The sequence below is a fragment of the Balaenoptera musculus genome, chromosome 1 (genome assembly GCF_009873245.2).
Source record: "Balaenoptera musculus isolate JJ_BM4_2016_0621 chromosome 1, mBalMus1.pri.v3, whole genome shotgun sequence".
Taxonomy (NCBI): Eukaryota; Metazoa; Chordata; class Mammalia; order Artiodactyla; family Balaenopteridae; genus Balaenoptera; species Balaenoptera musculus.
The window spans coordinates 150,728,506-150,741,843 of record NC_045785.1 but is presented as its reverse complement, the minus strand read 5'-3'; the positions used below and the strand labels follow the sequence as shown (position 1 = coordinate 150,741,843).

General features: G+C 38.2%; 1 protein-coding gene across 18 annotated transcripts in view; it reads right to left on the bottom strand.

Annotated features, from left to right (window-relative positions):
* ZC3H11A (zinc finger CCCH-type containing 11A) overlaps window positions 1–12,927 on the bottom strand; it is a 41,040-nt gene extending 28,113 nt beyond the window's left edge. The window contains exons 1-4 of one of the 18 annotated variants that reach the window (XM_036842037.1): window positions 12,492–12,723; window positions 6,609–6,662; window positions 5,204–5,263; window positions 703–901 (exon numbers count right to left, since the gene is read on the bottom strand). In XM_036842037.1, coding sequence (XP_036697932.1) covers window positions 703–756 — 54 coding nt within the window. In that variant the 5' untranslated portion in view covers window positions 757–901; window positions 5,204–5,263; window positions 6,609–6,662; window positions 12,492–12,723. The other 17 variants (XM_036842040.1, XM_036842030.1, XM_036842061.1 and 14 more) reach the window with 17 other exon arrangements.
* Between the last annotated feature and the right edge of the window lie 411 nt (window positions 12,928–13,338).

Genomic DNA, 13,338 nt, shown 5'->3' with positions numbered 1-13,338 from the left:
AAAAATTTTTGAAAAAAAATATCTGAAACAAAACGCTATTGTGCAATTTGCTATATAAAATCAAAGCTTTGCTCAAAACTGACAATTTTAAACATAGCACCAATATGATTGAAGAAAAATATTTGAAAAAAATATACAAGTATAGAATTAGTCATAAAGAAACAACAGAAAATAGCAGACAGATCTAAATGGAGCTATAGAAGAATCAAGCTGAAAAACAGGAAGCTCTGACAAAGAAAAAGCAATAAAGCTGCAAAAGCTTATTTAGAAGAGTGGCTTTAGTATTCAGCAGGAAATCTGAATCAAGAAGTCAAATTCAACCCACGACAATTTCTACAAGTACAATACAACCTACCCATTCATTTAACACAAAGTAAATAAAAGCAAAGTTGGCCAGCCACAGTAAAAGTGCTCCTAATTCCAAAAGCACCCTGAACAGATTAATTACAGCTAGAAGAACACTGAATGATGTTTAAATGCTATGAACCTTTTTATTTTTGGAGAATATGGAGAACATAAAATGAAGAGAAAAAAATGATGAAGAATGAATTCCCTTAGGCATGCTACCCTTTACTAGAAAACTGACAGCAGATAATAGATAGCTAAGCAAAACATAAAGATGATTTGGTATACTGGGAAAATCTTATCCAATTTTATTAGGGAAATCATAGAAAGAAATGATTTAGAGATGCCAATTCTTACTTTAGTACATGTAGAATAGAAAAAAAAATAGCAGTCTTCTCCTTGATTAGGCATGCTGAGTAGATCCTCAGATGAAAAGTGGCTTCTTGAAAACAAGCCACTGCTTCCTCAAGGCGAGGACCAGCTCCAAGTCCTCTTGAAATGGGTTTAATCTTCCAAAAGACAACTCAATCACAGAAATTGTCTTTTAAATGTAATCCTAAAATGAGAAGACAATGAACAAAAGTATTTCAGGTAAATTCTTCCAACTTTCTCCTCCAAATCACCTTGACCAATGAGATCACACATTGTTAAAACCAACTTTTAATTGTATTAATATGTCTGTATTTCCTATAACAAAGCCTTATGAAAACTGATTCACATTTTATTCTGATGTGAATGCTGTACATTCTCATCTACAATGTAAAAGTTTTGTTAAGAATAGCCATGCTTCTTTCTTTTGCACTCTCTATGGTGCTTCAGCATAAATTAGGTAAGCACTGCACACTCAATAAATGACCTGCAGTTTAGATTATTAATAGGACTTGGATTATTTTACACAAGATAATTTGCTAAATCTACATTTCTGACAAACCAGATTTTTTTTCATCTAACAGAAGTTCCAATATTTTCACAAGCATTTTTGTTATTTCAAAAGTATATAAGTATGTGGAAAAACTCACTAGAAAAATTGGTGAAACAATTACCCCTGAAAAATCTGTAGAGCTAGCTAATAATTAAGATGGACAAAGAGCTGCACACCAATTGCAAACAAGGAGCAAAAGAAGTTCTCAGGGCTTGACCCATAAAATAGTGCTTATGCAAAATGACCAATATTCCCTCCCGCCTCAGTCCCTGCCATACCCTGGCCCCCCGCACTAAAGGGTTCAAGAAAGAAAGCTTCTAGAGAAGTAAAAATACATGACAAGAGCACAGGACAGAATTTGGAAGGGGTTTCTACAAACTCCTACATCAGAAGATCGGGTTTCAGAAACACTGATCTAGGGACTTCCCTGGTGGTCCACCGGTTAAGACTCTGTGCTTCCACTGCACGGGGCGTGCAGTCGATCCCTGGTCAGGGAAGTTCCACATGCTGAGAGATGCGGCCAGAAACAACAACAACAACAGAAACATTGATCTACAATTTGAAATCGGGTGAATCAAATTCCTTCATATTTCCCACTAACAATTCCTAATCCAAGAACAGCAGGCCATGACAAAAACCAGCCTTTAAGTCAGCAACCAAGGTTAGAAGAGTTATGTTACTAAACATACCTTCAAAATGTACATACCCTATGACTTCCGATTCCACTTCTAGAATTTATCCTGAGATTAACATTCAACAAATATGCAAAATAACAGTGCATAAGAAAGTTCATCACCATCTTCTTCTAACAATGAAAAACCACCTAGAAACCTAAATGTTCAAAAAGCGATGCATCTATAAGCCAAGGAATGACACGGACTGCCAGCAAACACCAGAAGCTAGAAGAAGCAAGGAAGGATCATTTCCCTACAGGTTTCAGAGAGAGCATGACCCTGCCAACACCTTTTCAGACTTCTGGACTCCATAACTGTGAGATAATAAATTTCTGTTGCTTTAAGACACCCAGTTTGTGGTACTTTGTTATGGAAGTCCTAGGAAACTAACACAGATTACAAATATAGCCAACTAAACTTTGACAAAGGAGCAAGGCAATTTCAGTGGAGAAAGGATAGTCTTTTCAATAAACACTCCTGGAAGAAGTGGACAAAAGATCGAAACAGACACCTCACCAAAGAAAACATACAGATGACAAACAAGCATATGAAAAGATACTCAACATCACAGGGAATTGCAAATTCCTTCAGCTAAAATCCAAAAACATACCACCAAATGCTGGTGAAGATGAGTAGCAGGAAGAAGTCTAGAAGAACATAGACCAAAATGTTAGCAGTAGTTACGGCCATTGTAATTCTTTTAAAAATTACTGAAGGAAGTAGTCTAACTTCAGAAAAAAAAAATTTAGAAAAAATAACTAAATAATAGTAGAAAAAGAACAAAACAATGAAAAGGCACTAGTTCATTGCTTTTTAAAACAACTACTTGGGGTATCTGATTTATGACATAGCTGATAAATCCTAAATAAAGCAAAGTGAACCACAGTATACAGAAAGAGTAACAAAACATGATCAAAGGGGCTTCCCTGGTGGCGCAGTGGTTAAGAATCCACCTGCCAATGCAGGGGACACAGGTTCAAGCCCTGGTCCGGGAAGATCCCACATGCCGCGGAGCAACTAAGCCCGTGTGCTACAACTACTGAGCCTGCGCTCTAGAGCCCATGAGCCACAACTACTGAAGCCCGCTCGCCTAGAGCCTATGCTCCGCAGCAAGAGAAGCCACCGCAATGAGAAGCCCGCACATGGCAACAAAGACTCAATGCAGCCAAAAATAAATAAAATAAATTAAAAAAAAAAAAGAACATGATCAAAGAAGGTTTATTCCAGGACAAAGAATGGTTTAATACTGGGAAATTCATTACATTAATAGGATAAAGGGGGGCTAAAAACAGAAACTCTATGGTATCTTAAGATTTCAAAAACAGAAAAAGTGAAAAAAAAAGATTGAAAATTATAAATTTTTTAAAGTTAAAATGGCTTAAAAAAAAGAAAGCTACAACACAACATCTACTCCCAATAAAAACTCTTTGTAAATTACAAGGAACCTCCTTAGCATGAATGTACTAATTCATCAGAAACTATCAACACACCAGACATGGTAAAACACTAGAGGTAAATCACTCAAGGCAAAAAAAAAAAGTCTCGCTGTCTGCACCATCATTCAACACTGTTCCAGAGTCCAGTACATGCAACAAGGAAAAAAAGGTATAAGGATTAGAAAGGATGAGGTAAAAAATTTAGTATCTGCACATTATATGCTTGCAAATTATAAAATCTAACAATCAACTAAAGAAATTTAAAATAAGATATTTAAAAGATCAATAGATTTCCTATGTGCCAGCAACAATCATAATACCCTAGAGTAACTGAGAAAAATAAAGAAAATCTTAAAAAGAATGAGAGGCCTTGTGCTTCCTGATATTATCATAGATGTGAAAAATAACATTTGAATGTAGTATTGGCAAATGAATGAGTACAAGATTAACAGAATCTAAGCAATTTCTGGAAAAGGTGGCATTTGAAATTAACCAAAAAAATTAGCTACCCATTTGAAAAAAACAATTACTACTTCATACAAAAAGGTTCCAAGGGAATAAATGCAAGCATGGCAAAGAGGCTTTAGCTCCCTAAAAGCACTATGTAAGAAAGATTCTAAATTCGTAACTATGCTGAACAAAAAAGCAAGCAATATTTGACAATGCTTAATGGGAGGAAGAGAGACAATGTCATATAATTACAATCCTTAGATTACATTTTTAATATAAAATATATAACCACCCAAGTACTGGAAAAAAAAATGCATGCTATTTTATTTTATAAGCTCAGGATGAAAAACACCTGCCCTTAACATGATACCAAAGTTACAAACCATAATAAAACTGATGGGTTTCACTACATAAAATGAAAAACATTCATATAGCAAAAGGTCTATCAGCAACACGACCAAAGATTAATATCTTCACTCAAAGGGATGTGTTAAGAACTTTTAAAAATCAAAAAGACTTCATTAATTCAGTAAATTGGTATAATCTCTTTAGGGAATTTTAACAATTCTACAAATTCGCATCTAAGAAGTGGTTCAAAGAAATAGTTCACATGTATGTGTGTACAGAGCTGTTTTTGGATGCAGGACTTTTCTGTTTTTAATGGCAAAAACCCAAATGTCTATCAATCAGGGATACATTATATTATGGCACATCCATCCATATAAAGGAACACTATGTAGTCATTAAAAAAAGGTGAGGCAGAGCTATGTGTATGGACACTGAACTATGCCACAATAAACTATTAACAGTTCTTTTCTCTGAGGTGGAATTACAGGAAGAGTCCACCTTGTTTATATTGTTTTTACCTTTTTTATAATGTGCATATATTATCAAAAAAAGAGAGGGTAGGGATATTTCCATCAAAAAGACTAAAAACTTATAAACAATTACAAGAAAAAAACGTGTTGACAATATCTTTTTTTTTTTTTTTTTAATAAATTTATTTTTCGCTGTGTTGGGTCTTCGTTTCTGTGCGAGGGCCTTCTCTAGTTGTGGCGAGCGGGGGCCACTCTTCATTGCGGTGCGTGGGCGTCTCACTATGGCGGCCTCTCTTGTTGCAGAGCAGGCTCCAGACGCTCAGGCTCAGTAGTTGTGGCTCACGGGCCCAGTTGCTCCGCGGCATGTGGGATCTTCCCAGACCAGGGCTTGAACCCGTGTCCCCTGCATTGGCAGGCAGATTCTCAACCACTGCGCCACCAGGGAAGCCCCGACAATATCTTTTTGATTTTCTTACTGATCCAGGAAAATTATGCCTTAAATTACAAAAATGTTCACTCCTTTAATCAGGGAAAAAAAGAACACATTTCCACACTTACATTGGCTGGTTGCTCTCAGCAGGAATGTCTGTGTCTTCACTGAGTTCCAATCTATTACGCCTGTAGGTCGAACCAACACTCAATCCATGAATTAATAATAATGAGGCAGAAAGAATTTTCCTCCTCACATTGCCAAGGAAACCTCTCAGCCACAATTCAAACACAGGGTGTGTTTTTAAAACATCTCCCAACTACTGAGAGATTTAAGTCCATTCAAATAACCTTTGTCAAACTGGAGACAGCTAGGGTTAGTTATCTCCTCAACAAAAAAACAACAAAAAAGAGTTCATATAAAGATGAACTTGAGATTCAAAGATTAAAAAAAAAAAAAAATCCATCTTCCATAGCCGAACAATTAATTTAAAAAGAAAAAAGAAAAAGAAAAAAGAAAAAGAACACCAAAATTCAATAAGATCCAATTTCTGGTCTTCAAGATTTCTTCACCTATTAAGAAAAAAACAGAAACCTTCCCCCATCTTTATTATCTGTATAATAAAAACATACTTGTATGTAAAAATATAAAGTGTTTTATGTATAATATACATATACATATATACTAACTGGCTTATACACACACACACACACACACACATACACAAATGTGTAGAAATAAAACATTTGGGTAAGTTTTCCCTTTTAAAATACACTACAAAAGGCTTTAAATTTGGGTTCATTATAAAAATAGTGAACTTCCTCTTCTACCAAAGTATCATGAAGTATATTAATATGTTACACTAAATTTTGCCCAGCCCACAAAATAAAGATGAAGGGAAATCCTTACACATATATATCGATGTGTACAATGTGGATGTATGTATATCATCACATCATCTTTTATTACCTTCAGGGAGTGTTTAACCAAAAAAGATAGAAATGTATAGTTATAGAGTAACTACAGAGTGGTGCAGCAAGCTGTAGAAGGCAGAGCAGCATTATAGTCATCCTGAACTGGCACTGTCAAAATTACAGAAAGTTTCTATCTAATAAGGGAAGATGTTTTCCTTCTGTTATAGCAACACCAGTGTCACTGGCATGACATTCAATGGTGGCCCTGCAAAGGCTTGCTTATGCAGCCTAGTTCCAAATTCTTTACTAGATGACTTCAACTAAAGACTTTATAATTATCCATTTACTCCAGTTAGTAAAAGGGTAAACTTTTGGAGTTGAAATTTCATTTCACAATGGTACATTTACCATTTAAGAATTTCAAAAAAACAAAAAACAAAAACAAAAAACAATTTTGATACATAGAAATGAGTTCTAAATTTTGAACCAGCCCAGTAACAAAGCAATTTTGATTCTCACGTAATAAATACTACATAATTTCTAGGCTAAATCTTGCCAAATACTACCCAAGACAAAACTAAAATCAAAACTTAAAAAAAAGTGGACACCTTTTACTCACACTTAATACTAGTCAATTTTCCAGGAAATTTTTGGGCAGGGAATATCCCCAAATCTAAAATGAAAAAAAGGAAAAATTGGGATCTTACATTAGTTATTCAGTCTGAAACTTTTAATAGACTTTTACTAAAAGTCATCATTTATGGCCTCCCACTCAATCACAAAAACATACTTCCAGAGTGGAAAGGGACAAGATCAATTGAGATCAATTCTCTCATTTTACCAGTGAGGCAATGATTCCTAACACATGAAAATATTGACTGCTTATTTTTAAATAAGAATTAAGGCCAAAATAATCTCAAAGTTAAGAATACACTATTATGGATCATTCAGTATAATTTTTAAAAGACATTTAAGATCACTTAAATTCAGAGAAACATTCTGTGGGAAAGGGATACTGGTTTGTCACAGTATACTCATGGGGCTTTCATTCCAATTTCCATTCAATCTTTTTCAATTCTGTAAACTTTTTATTGTCATTTACCCATAAATTATATAAAAGTAGCTAATCTTTGTTTTTACAATAAAAGTTAAAAAGGGCAATTCAAAGACTAAAAGTAATTTCTTCCTAATTGTTTTCTAATGTTTCCTTTCTATAAAGACCCAATCTTAACTATAAAGGGCAACTCTATCACACTTAGTAAGTTGAAATTACAACGCTGACCAGTATGAGGAGGCAATTAGAAATTCCCAAATATAAAACAATTTTGTGAACTTTGTTTTTGCCAAGCTGTAAGTATGAATCACGGTTTTTAAAGAAATAGAAAAATGGTGGTGATGGGGAGAGATGCCAGTTTAGTATGCTTTTTCTCTATTTCATTGGTTTCAGAGCAATCAAACTTCCCAGGTTGAGAGAAATTTTTACTTAAAACCAATTACTAGCTCAATCTGCCAGCCAGAAATAGCCTAAGGCCTTTCAATGCTGCACTATATTTTTTTAACTAAAAAAAGTCTTTTTTTCTCTCAATTGGTATAAACAAAATTTCAAGTGACAGCTACACTGAGTTACTACTATGAAATCCTTAAAGTTAATCTCCACTTTGTCAACATTATATTACCTCTGAGGAATTTTCAGCCCTTTCTGTGTTTTCAGGTTTCCCCAGATTGTGCATAAAGAATAATTAGTATAACTGTATGTAACAATTATAGCAATTAGGACACAGTAACATAGCAATAAGTTGCCCATTTTAAATGGAGAAAAGAAAAAGAAATTAAGATAATATTTCTTTTTCACTGCTTTGAATAACTTCATTCTCAGGATCCCAGCTCAGAACCAATGAAGAATAATCATAGTTAACATTTTTCAAGTTCATTTTGAGAAACATCAGCTGTTCTATATTGTCAAAGTCCAGGCTCATGATCTGCTTTGGATGAAAGTGGCTATTTGCAGTAAAGATACATTCAGATTGCCAACTACACATGGGGCAGCTCAGATACTGAATGGCAACTTGGGTCAAAGCTGGCCATACGCTCACCTTCTTCTGCCAGTAAATCAAAGGGTCATCACCTCCTGAGGTCTCTGAATACTTCTCATTTAAGTATTCATCCACTACTGCCATAGCAGAAGGAAACATGAAGCTTTTGCCTCCAATGGCAACATTATCTGCAACTGAACTATCAACAGACCCTGAACTGGAGGTGCCTTCTCTTATAGATGAGGTAAATGAATCAGCTCCTACTATGGCTGAGGAACCAGAAGCTTCTGAAGTTGCAATACGGCAGACCTCTGATGAAGATTCCATATAGTTACAAACTTCTTCTGCAAGGATCTGCTTGTAAGTTTCCAAATCAGCACCTTGAGGGAAAAAGTCTTCCAAACTCTTTTTAAAGCAAGGGTCTAACAAAGCAGCCAAGATACAGGGCTTGGATTTGAGCATGGCACTTAATAGGGTATCAGTTTCAAGTTTCAGAGATAAACTGTCTACCAGATTGAGGGCCTGAGTAATACCTCTAACTTGAAAATCTTCTCTGAGCTTCTGCAGGGAAAGGAGTAGATGATGGATTAGGGGTAGCACCTGATTCAATCCTGTAGTCTTCACACTCACTTTCTGGGTGGCCTCCTCAAATGGTTTAAGAATATCACAAACATACGTCATTAGAGTCCACTGAAGGGAGGTGAGCACAACTCCACTGGCTCTACCAAGACTATGGTGAACTGAGTAACAATGCTCCAAGAGCCATTTTAACATATAAAAGGTAGAAATCCAATGGCCAGCTTCATCCTGCTTCAAATTTTTCCATGGAAGTTGGTGATCATTTTGGAACTCTTGTAGTATCTGACGGGCCTTGACTGAATGACTAAAATGATGACAAGTTTTCCTAGCAGCCACTAACATGTTCTCAATGCTTTTGTGCTCACAGAAAAAGTCTTGAATGACTGTATTTAAACAATGCAGGAAGCATGGCACGTGGGTAAAACCACCATCTTTGATTGCATGTACTACATTAGAAGAATTGTCAGAAACGATGAAGCTAGGGATGAGGAAATTAGGAGAAAGCCACAGACCAATCTGGTCATTTAATTCTTGTAAAATGTTGGTTATCAAACAGTCTTTGGCCAAACCTGTTACACAGAGAACTGCCCACTTTCTAAAATTGGGGATCCTGCCATTACTGGAAGAAGTTGTAGTCTGCAAAGAGACCCAGTGTACAGTCACAATGAAATAGTCAGTGGATGTGTCATGGGTCCATATGTCCACAGTCAGGTGGATCTTTTGGCTTTGAACATTCTCCAAAGTTAAGAAAATTTTTTCTCTGACCCAATCATATAATTGAGGCACAGCCTTAGTGAAAAAGTAAGTTTCAGATGGTAACCTATAGTCAGGGGCCACAATCTGCATGAACCTCTGAAAGGCTGGAGTTGAGAAATAGTTGTAAGGATGCATATCTTCCACAATCATTTGAATAATTGCCTGACTTATTTGACTTGAGATTGAATTGTCACAATATGTTGTTTCTTGTTCCTGTGCATGCATTAGAGTGTCTTGCTCTGTAACAGGAATAGGACTCTCAGATCTTCTATTTTCAACCTCTAATACAGGAGGTTCATCTGAATCAGAGTCACTAAGGTCCTCAGCTGTTACATCCTGGCTGCCTGTAGACTTCTCTCCAGGCAAAGTATCACTCAAGAGATCATTTCTCTCAGTCTCAGCTTCATCTAATCCATTTCCAACTGCACCACTGTCTTTGTTGGCAACTGCCCAATGGATGGGATGTGTGGCCTGCAGGTGTCGTTGAAGTGTCGAAGTTCCTAAGTGAGAACCCGGCCTACCCCGGCTCACACTTCTTTTACATATATTACAGACAGCTCTTGAGATGTGCTGAGGATCAGTATAGAAAAAATTCCAAACTGCAGATGTCTTGGCTCTTGTTCCAGGAATTAAGGCATGCTTGACAATGTTACTTTTGATGAGAAATCTCCCTCTTTCTGCCCTTAGGGCATCAGATACTGATTTATCACGTTTCTTTCCCATTCCATTATTATCCAATGGATCAGTAGGGATATATTCAAAGCTTCCACTGCTTCCAGCGGAAGAGGGAGATAAAGGTACATCCAAAGTAAAATCCTCCTCCCCACTAGTAACTCCAAATTTGTTGGCCCTGGTCCAGTGAGGTGAATGCCTTGCCTGCAGATGTCGCTGAAGAGTAGATGTCCCGAGATGGCTACCTGGTTTACCCCTGCTAACACTTTTTTCACAGAGGTTACAAATAGCCCGCCAGGTGTACTGGGGGTCAACATGAAAGAAGTGCCACACAATGGAGGTCTTGGCTCTAGTACTAGGTAAATAGATCTGTTTTTCTATATTGCTCTCAAAAAGACTTTCTTCATCCTGCTCAGGGGCATTGGAAGCTAACAAAGCAGGGGCATCTGCAACTGGCCTCCCAGATACCAAATCCTTACTAAACTTTTTCGCAAGGATCAGTTTCTTTCGTCGCCTTTTCCCCTTAATTCGCAAACCCTTCTTTCTTTTCTTTTTCGTGGGCAATTTTGCCTCTTTATCCAGTCCTTCTGCCACCATCTTTCCCTCTACCACATCTTCTTCATCTGTATTAGACGTAATAGGAACACATCCCAGAATCCCAGCACCACTAAAAGTGCTACATCTTCTGCCAGGAGAGAGTGAGGAAACTGGTACACTTAAGGTACATACACTCATTCTTTTTATGTCTCTGAAATTCGTACCAGAATCTGTTAGTGGGTTTACTCCTCAAACAGATATACAGCTGTTCCTCTCTACTTGCATTACCTTTTCTCCAATTTCTATGGGGAGTCAAATTCCCATTGGACCAATGACTTCCAAACCAGGTTATTTTTGGAGGAAAAATGACAGCAATGGAGAACATTCCCAAACTCTTTCACAGAGGGCTTTAAGATCCCTTCCAACTTTCTGAGTTCTGAATTCAAACAGTCCAATTTACTCATGTTATAGAAAAAAGAACTGAAGCCTACTTTCCCGGAGTAATAGAGTTGATCAGTAGCAGCTAGAAACCAGGTCTTCCAAATCCCAGGTTCATGTTCTTTCTGCTTCAAGAACTATACCTGCTTGAAATGTCTTCAGTTTTTAAAATATGTATTTTTTATGCTGCCTCATGATAGCAACATCAATTTCCCTTAATTCTGAGGTTAATTATTCTCAGTAAATTTCATTTAAACAAAAACATAGTGCATCATTCAACATTCATCGTTTAGAACTGTGATTTGGCAATACAACCCAAAATGTCAATTCTGGAAAGCTAAATCAGACTCCACATACTGGTCATTAACAGCAAATGCTAGTTGAGGCCTTTCAACTCTAAGTAAAAGTAACACAATTTTTAAAAAATGTGGGTACCTAAAAAAATGCTTTGGGAGTAAAATTTTTAAATTTTACTCACAAGCTGAATTTTCAATTTACTGTTCGTATGGAGAGTTAATCCATGCTTGGTTTTCAGACATTTTTAGTCTGGAGAAGCTTTACAGCCTGTAAATGAGTAACTCCTAGGTTGGACTCTATATGAGCAGCAAAAACTGAAATATTAGCTTTAAACCACTTCCATGCCTTCTCGGTTGATCCCTCCCCTTCCCCCAATACCTACATACATTGACCCTAAAAAGCATCGCTATCACTAGTTCAGCCTCCTCAAGGTCCAGAACCAAGGCCTGGAAGATGTCAACAATATGGGCCTTCCCCATAGGAATCCGCACCGATTATGGGAGTTTAGGGGGTGTTCTTCATTACGGTTTCATCAGTCCTACAAGGAGAACGGAAGTGTCCCTGTTGCTCTTGACTCCGATGCTGAGGGCTGGGAGTGGGAAGTGTAATTAAGGTAGGGAAGGGGTGTAGGATACCGGAATAAGGTCGGTGGCTTTCTGTGTGTGGAGTTTGAGAAAATCTCCCAAGTAGTGGGACCCTGGAGAGGAATGAGAGTAGGTAAAATCAGCTCCTGGCACTCAATTTGACTTAGGCAGCGGGGGTCCGCTAAACTACGGAAACTGTTGCCCCCGAAGAAAGCAATCTAGTGTCAGTTCTCCTCTGGGAGTAGGGAAACAAGTCGGCTTCCTGGGGCTGCTCCGGGCTCCTACAGTTTCACCAACACCGGATGTGGGGGAGGGGAAGAAGGTTCGTTGGGAAAAGGAGCAGGCGCCGTGGGGGTGAGGTGGGGTGAAATGGGGTCGGGGTGGGGTGGATAAGAGCGGGAGCCTGGGGCTTCCAGCCCGCCCCGGCGACGGCAGCGGCCGGGAGGTGGGGGAGGGGGTCGTTACAGCGGTGCCGAAGGACCCGCTCTGACTTCCCGGGCTAGGCCGCGACCCAGGGGCGAGGGGAGGCCGTGGCCACTCCCCTCGCCCTCTCCCCCACCTCCCCGGCCCCAAGCCACCCGGGAAGCAAAAAACGGGTCTAGTTACCAGAAAACAGAAACTTTACCGAACCGTCGACACTATCCCCGACTCCCGCTTGCTGCCACGTCTTTCTTCTTTCTTAGCCGCTACCGCCCGCCGTCCTCTCAGCAGCAACACCAGCAGAAATCCAAAACTGCCAGAGTCAAAGATGGCGCCCGGCTACAGGCTCAGCTCTAAGACCCGGCCACTAAAAGTGCCAGCACGACGCAAAGCGCAAGGATTCTGGGAGACGTAGTTTCCTTTATGACGCGCTGCTTAAGATGGCTTCCCCGGGTGAGAGAGGGTCACGTGAGAGGGGAGGCGATAAACCGGTGGCATCCCTTCCGTTTTAAGGCACGCGTTTTAGAAAGTAACGAGTGTTTTGAAACCGTCTTTGATTTAAAAAAATTTTTTTAATCAAATTGACGTAATAAGCGAGGAAATCGCGAGAATTGTCTCTACCAGACAGTAGGCGCTCAGTTTATTCTTACCAGAGTGTTTGCTTAATGAATAAATCGTCCAAATCCTGTGTTAATTTGATTTAGAAATAAACTACTTTTTTCTTGCAATGTTGAAGGATTTGTGCATTTATTTTTATTTGAAGACGTGAAATGGGTTTGAGGGGAGTTTCTTTTATTTCTTAAAACAAATTTTCGTTTTGGAAAAACAATTCATACTCATTAAAAAGTTGACGAGGATTGAGACGTGAAAAGGAAAAAGATCACTTGCCTACCCACTTCATTATTGATATTAGCCTGTATCTTCCCATTTGAATGTCTTTCCTTTTTTCCCCCGATTATAAAGTAATGCATATGAGTTTTTTAAAGGTGATAATAGAGAAATGTAAAGGTAGAAAGTTTAAATCTGCGTTAAC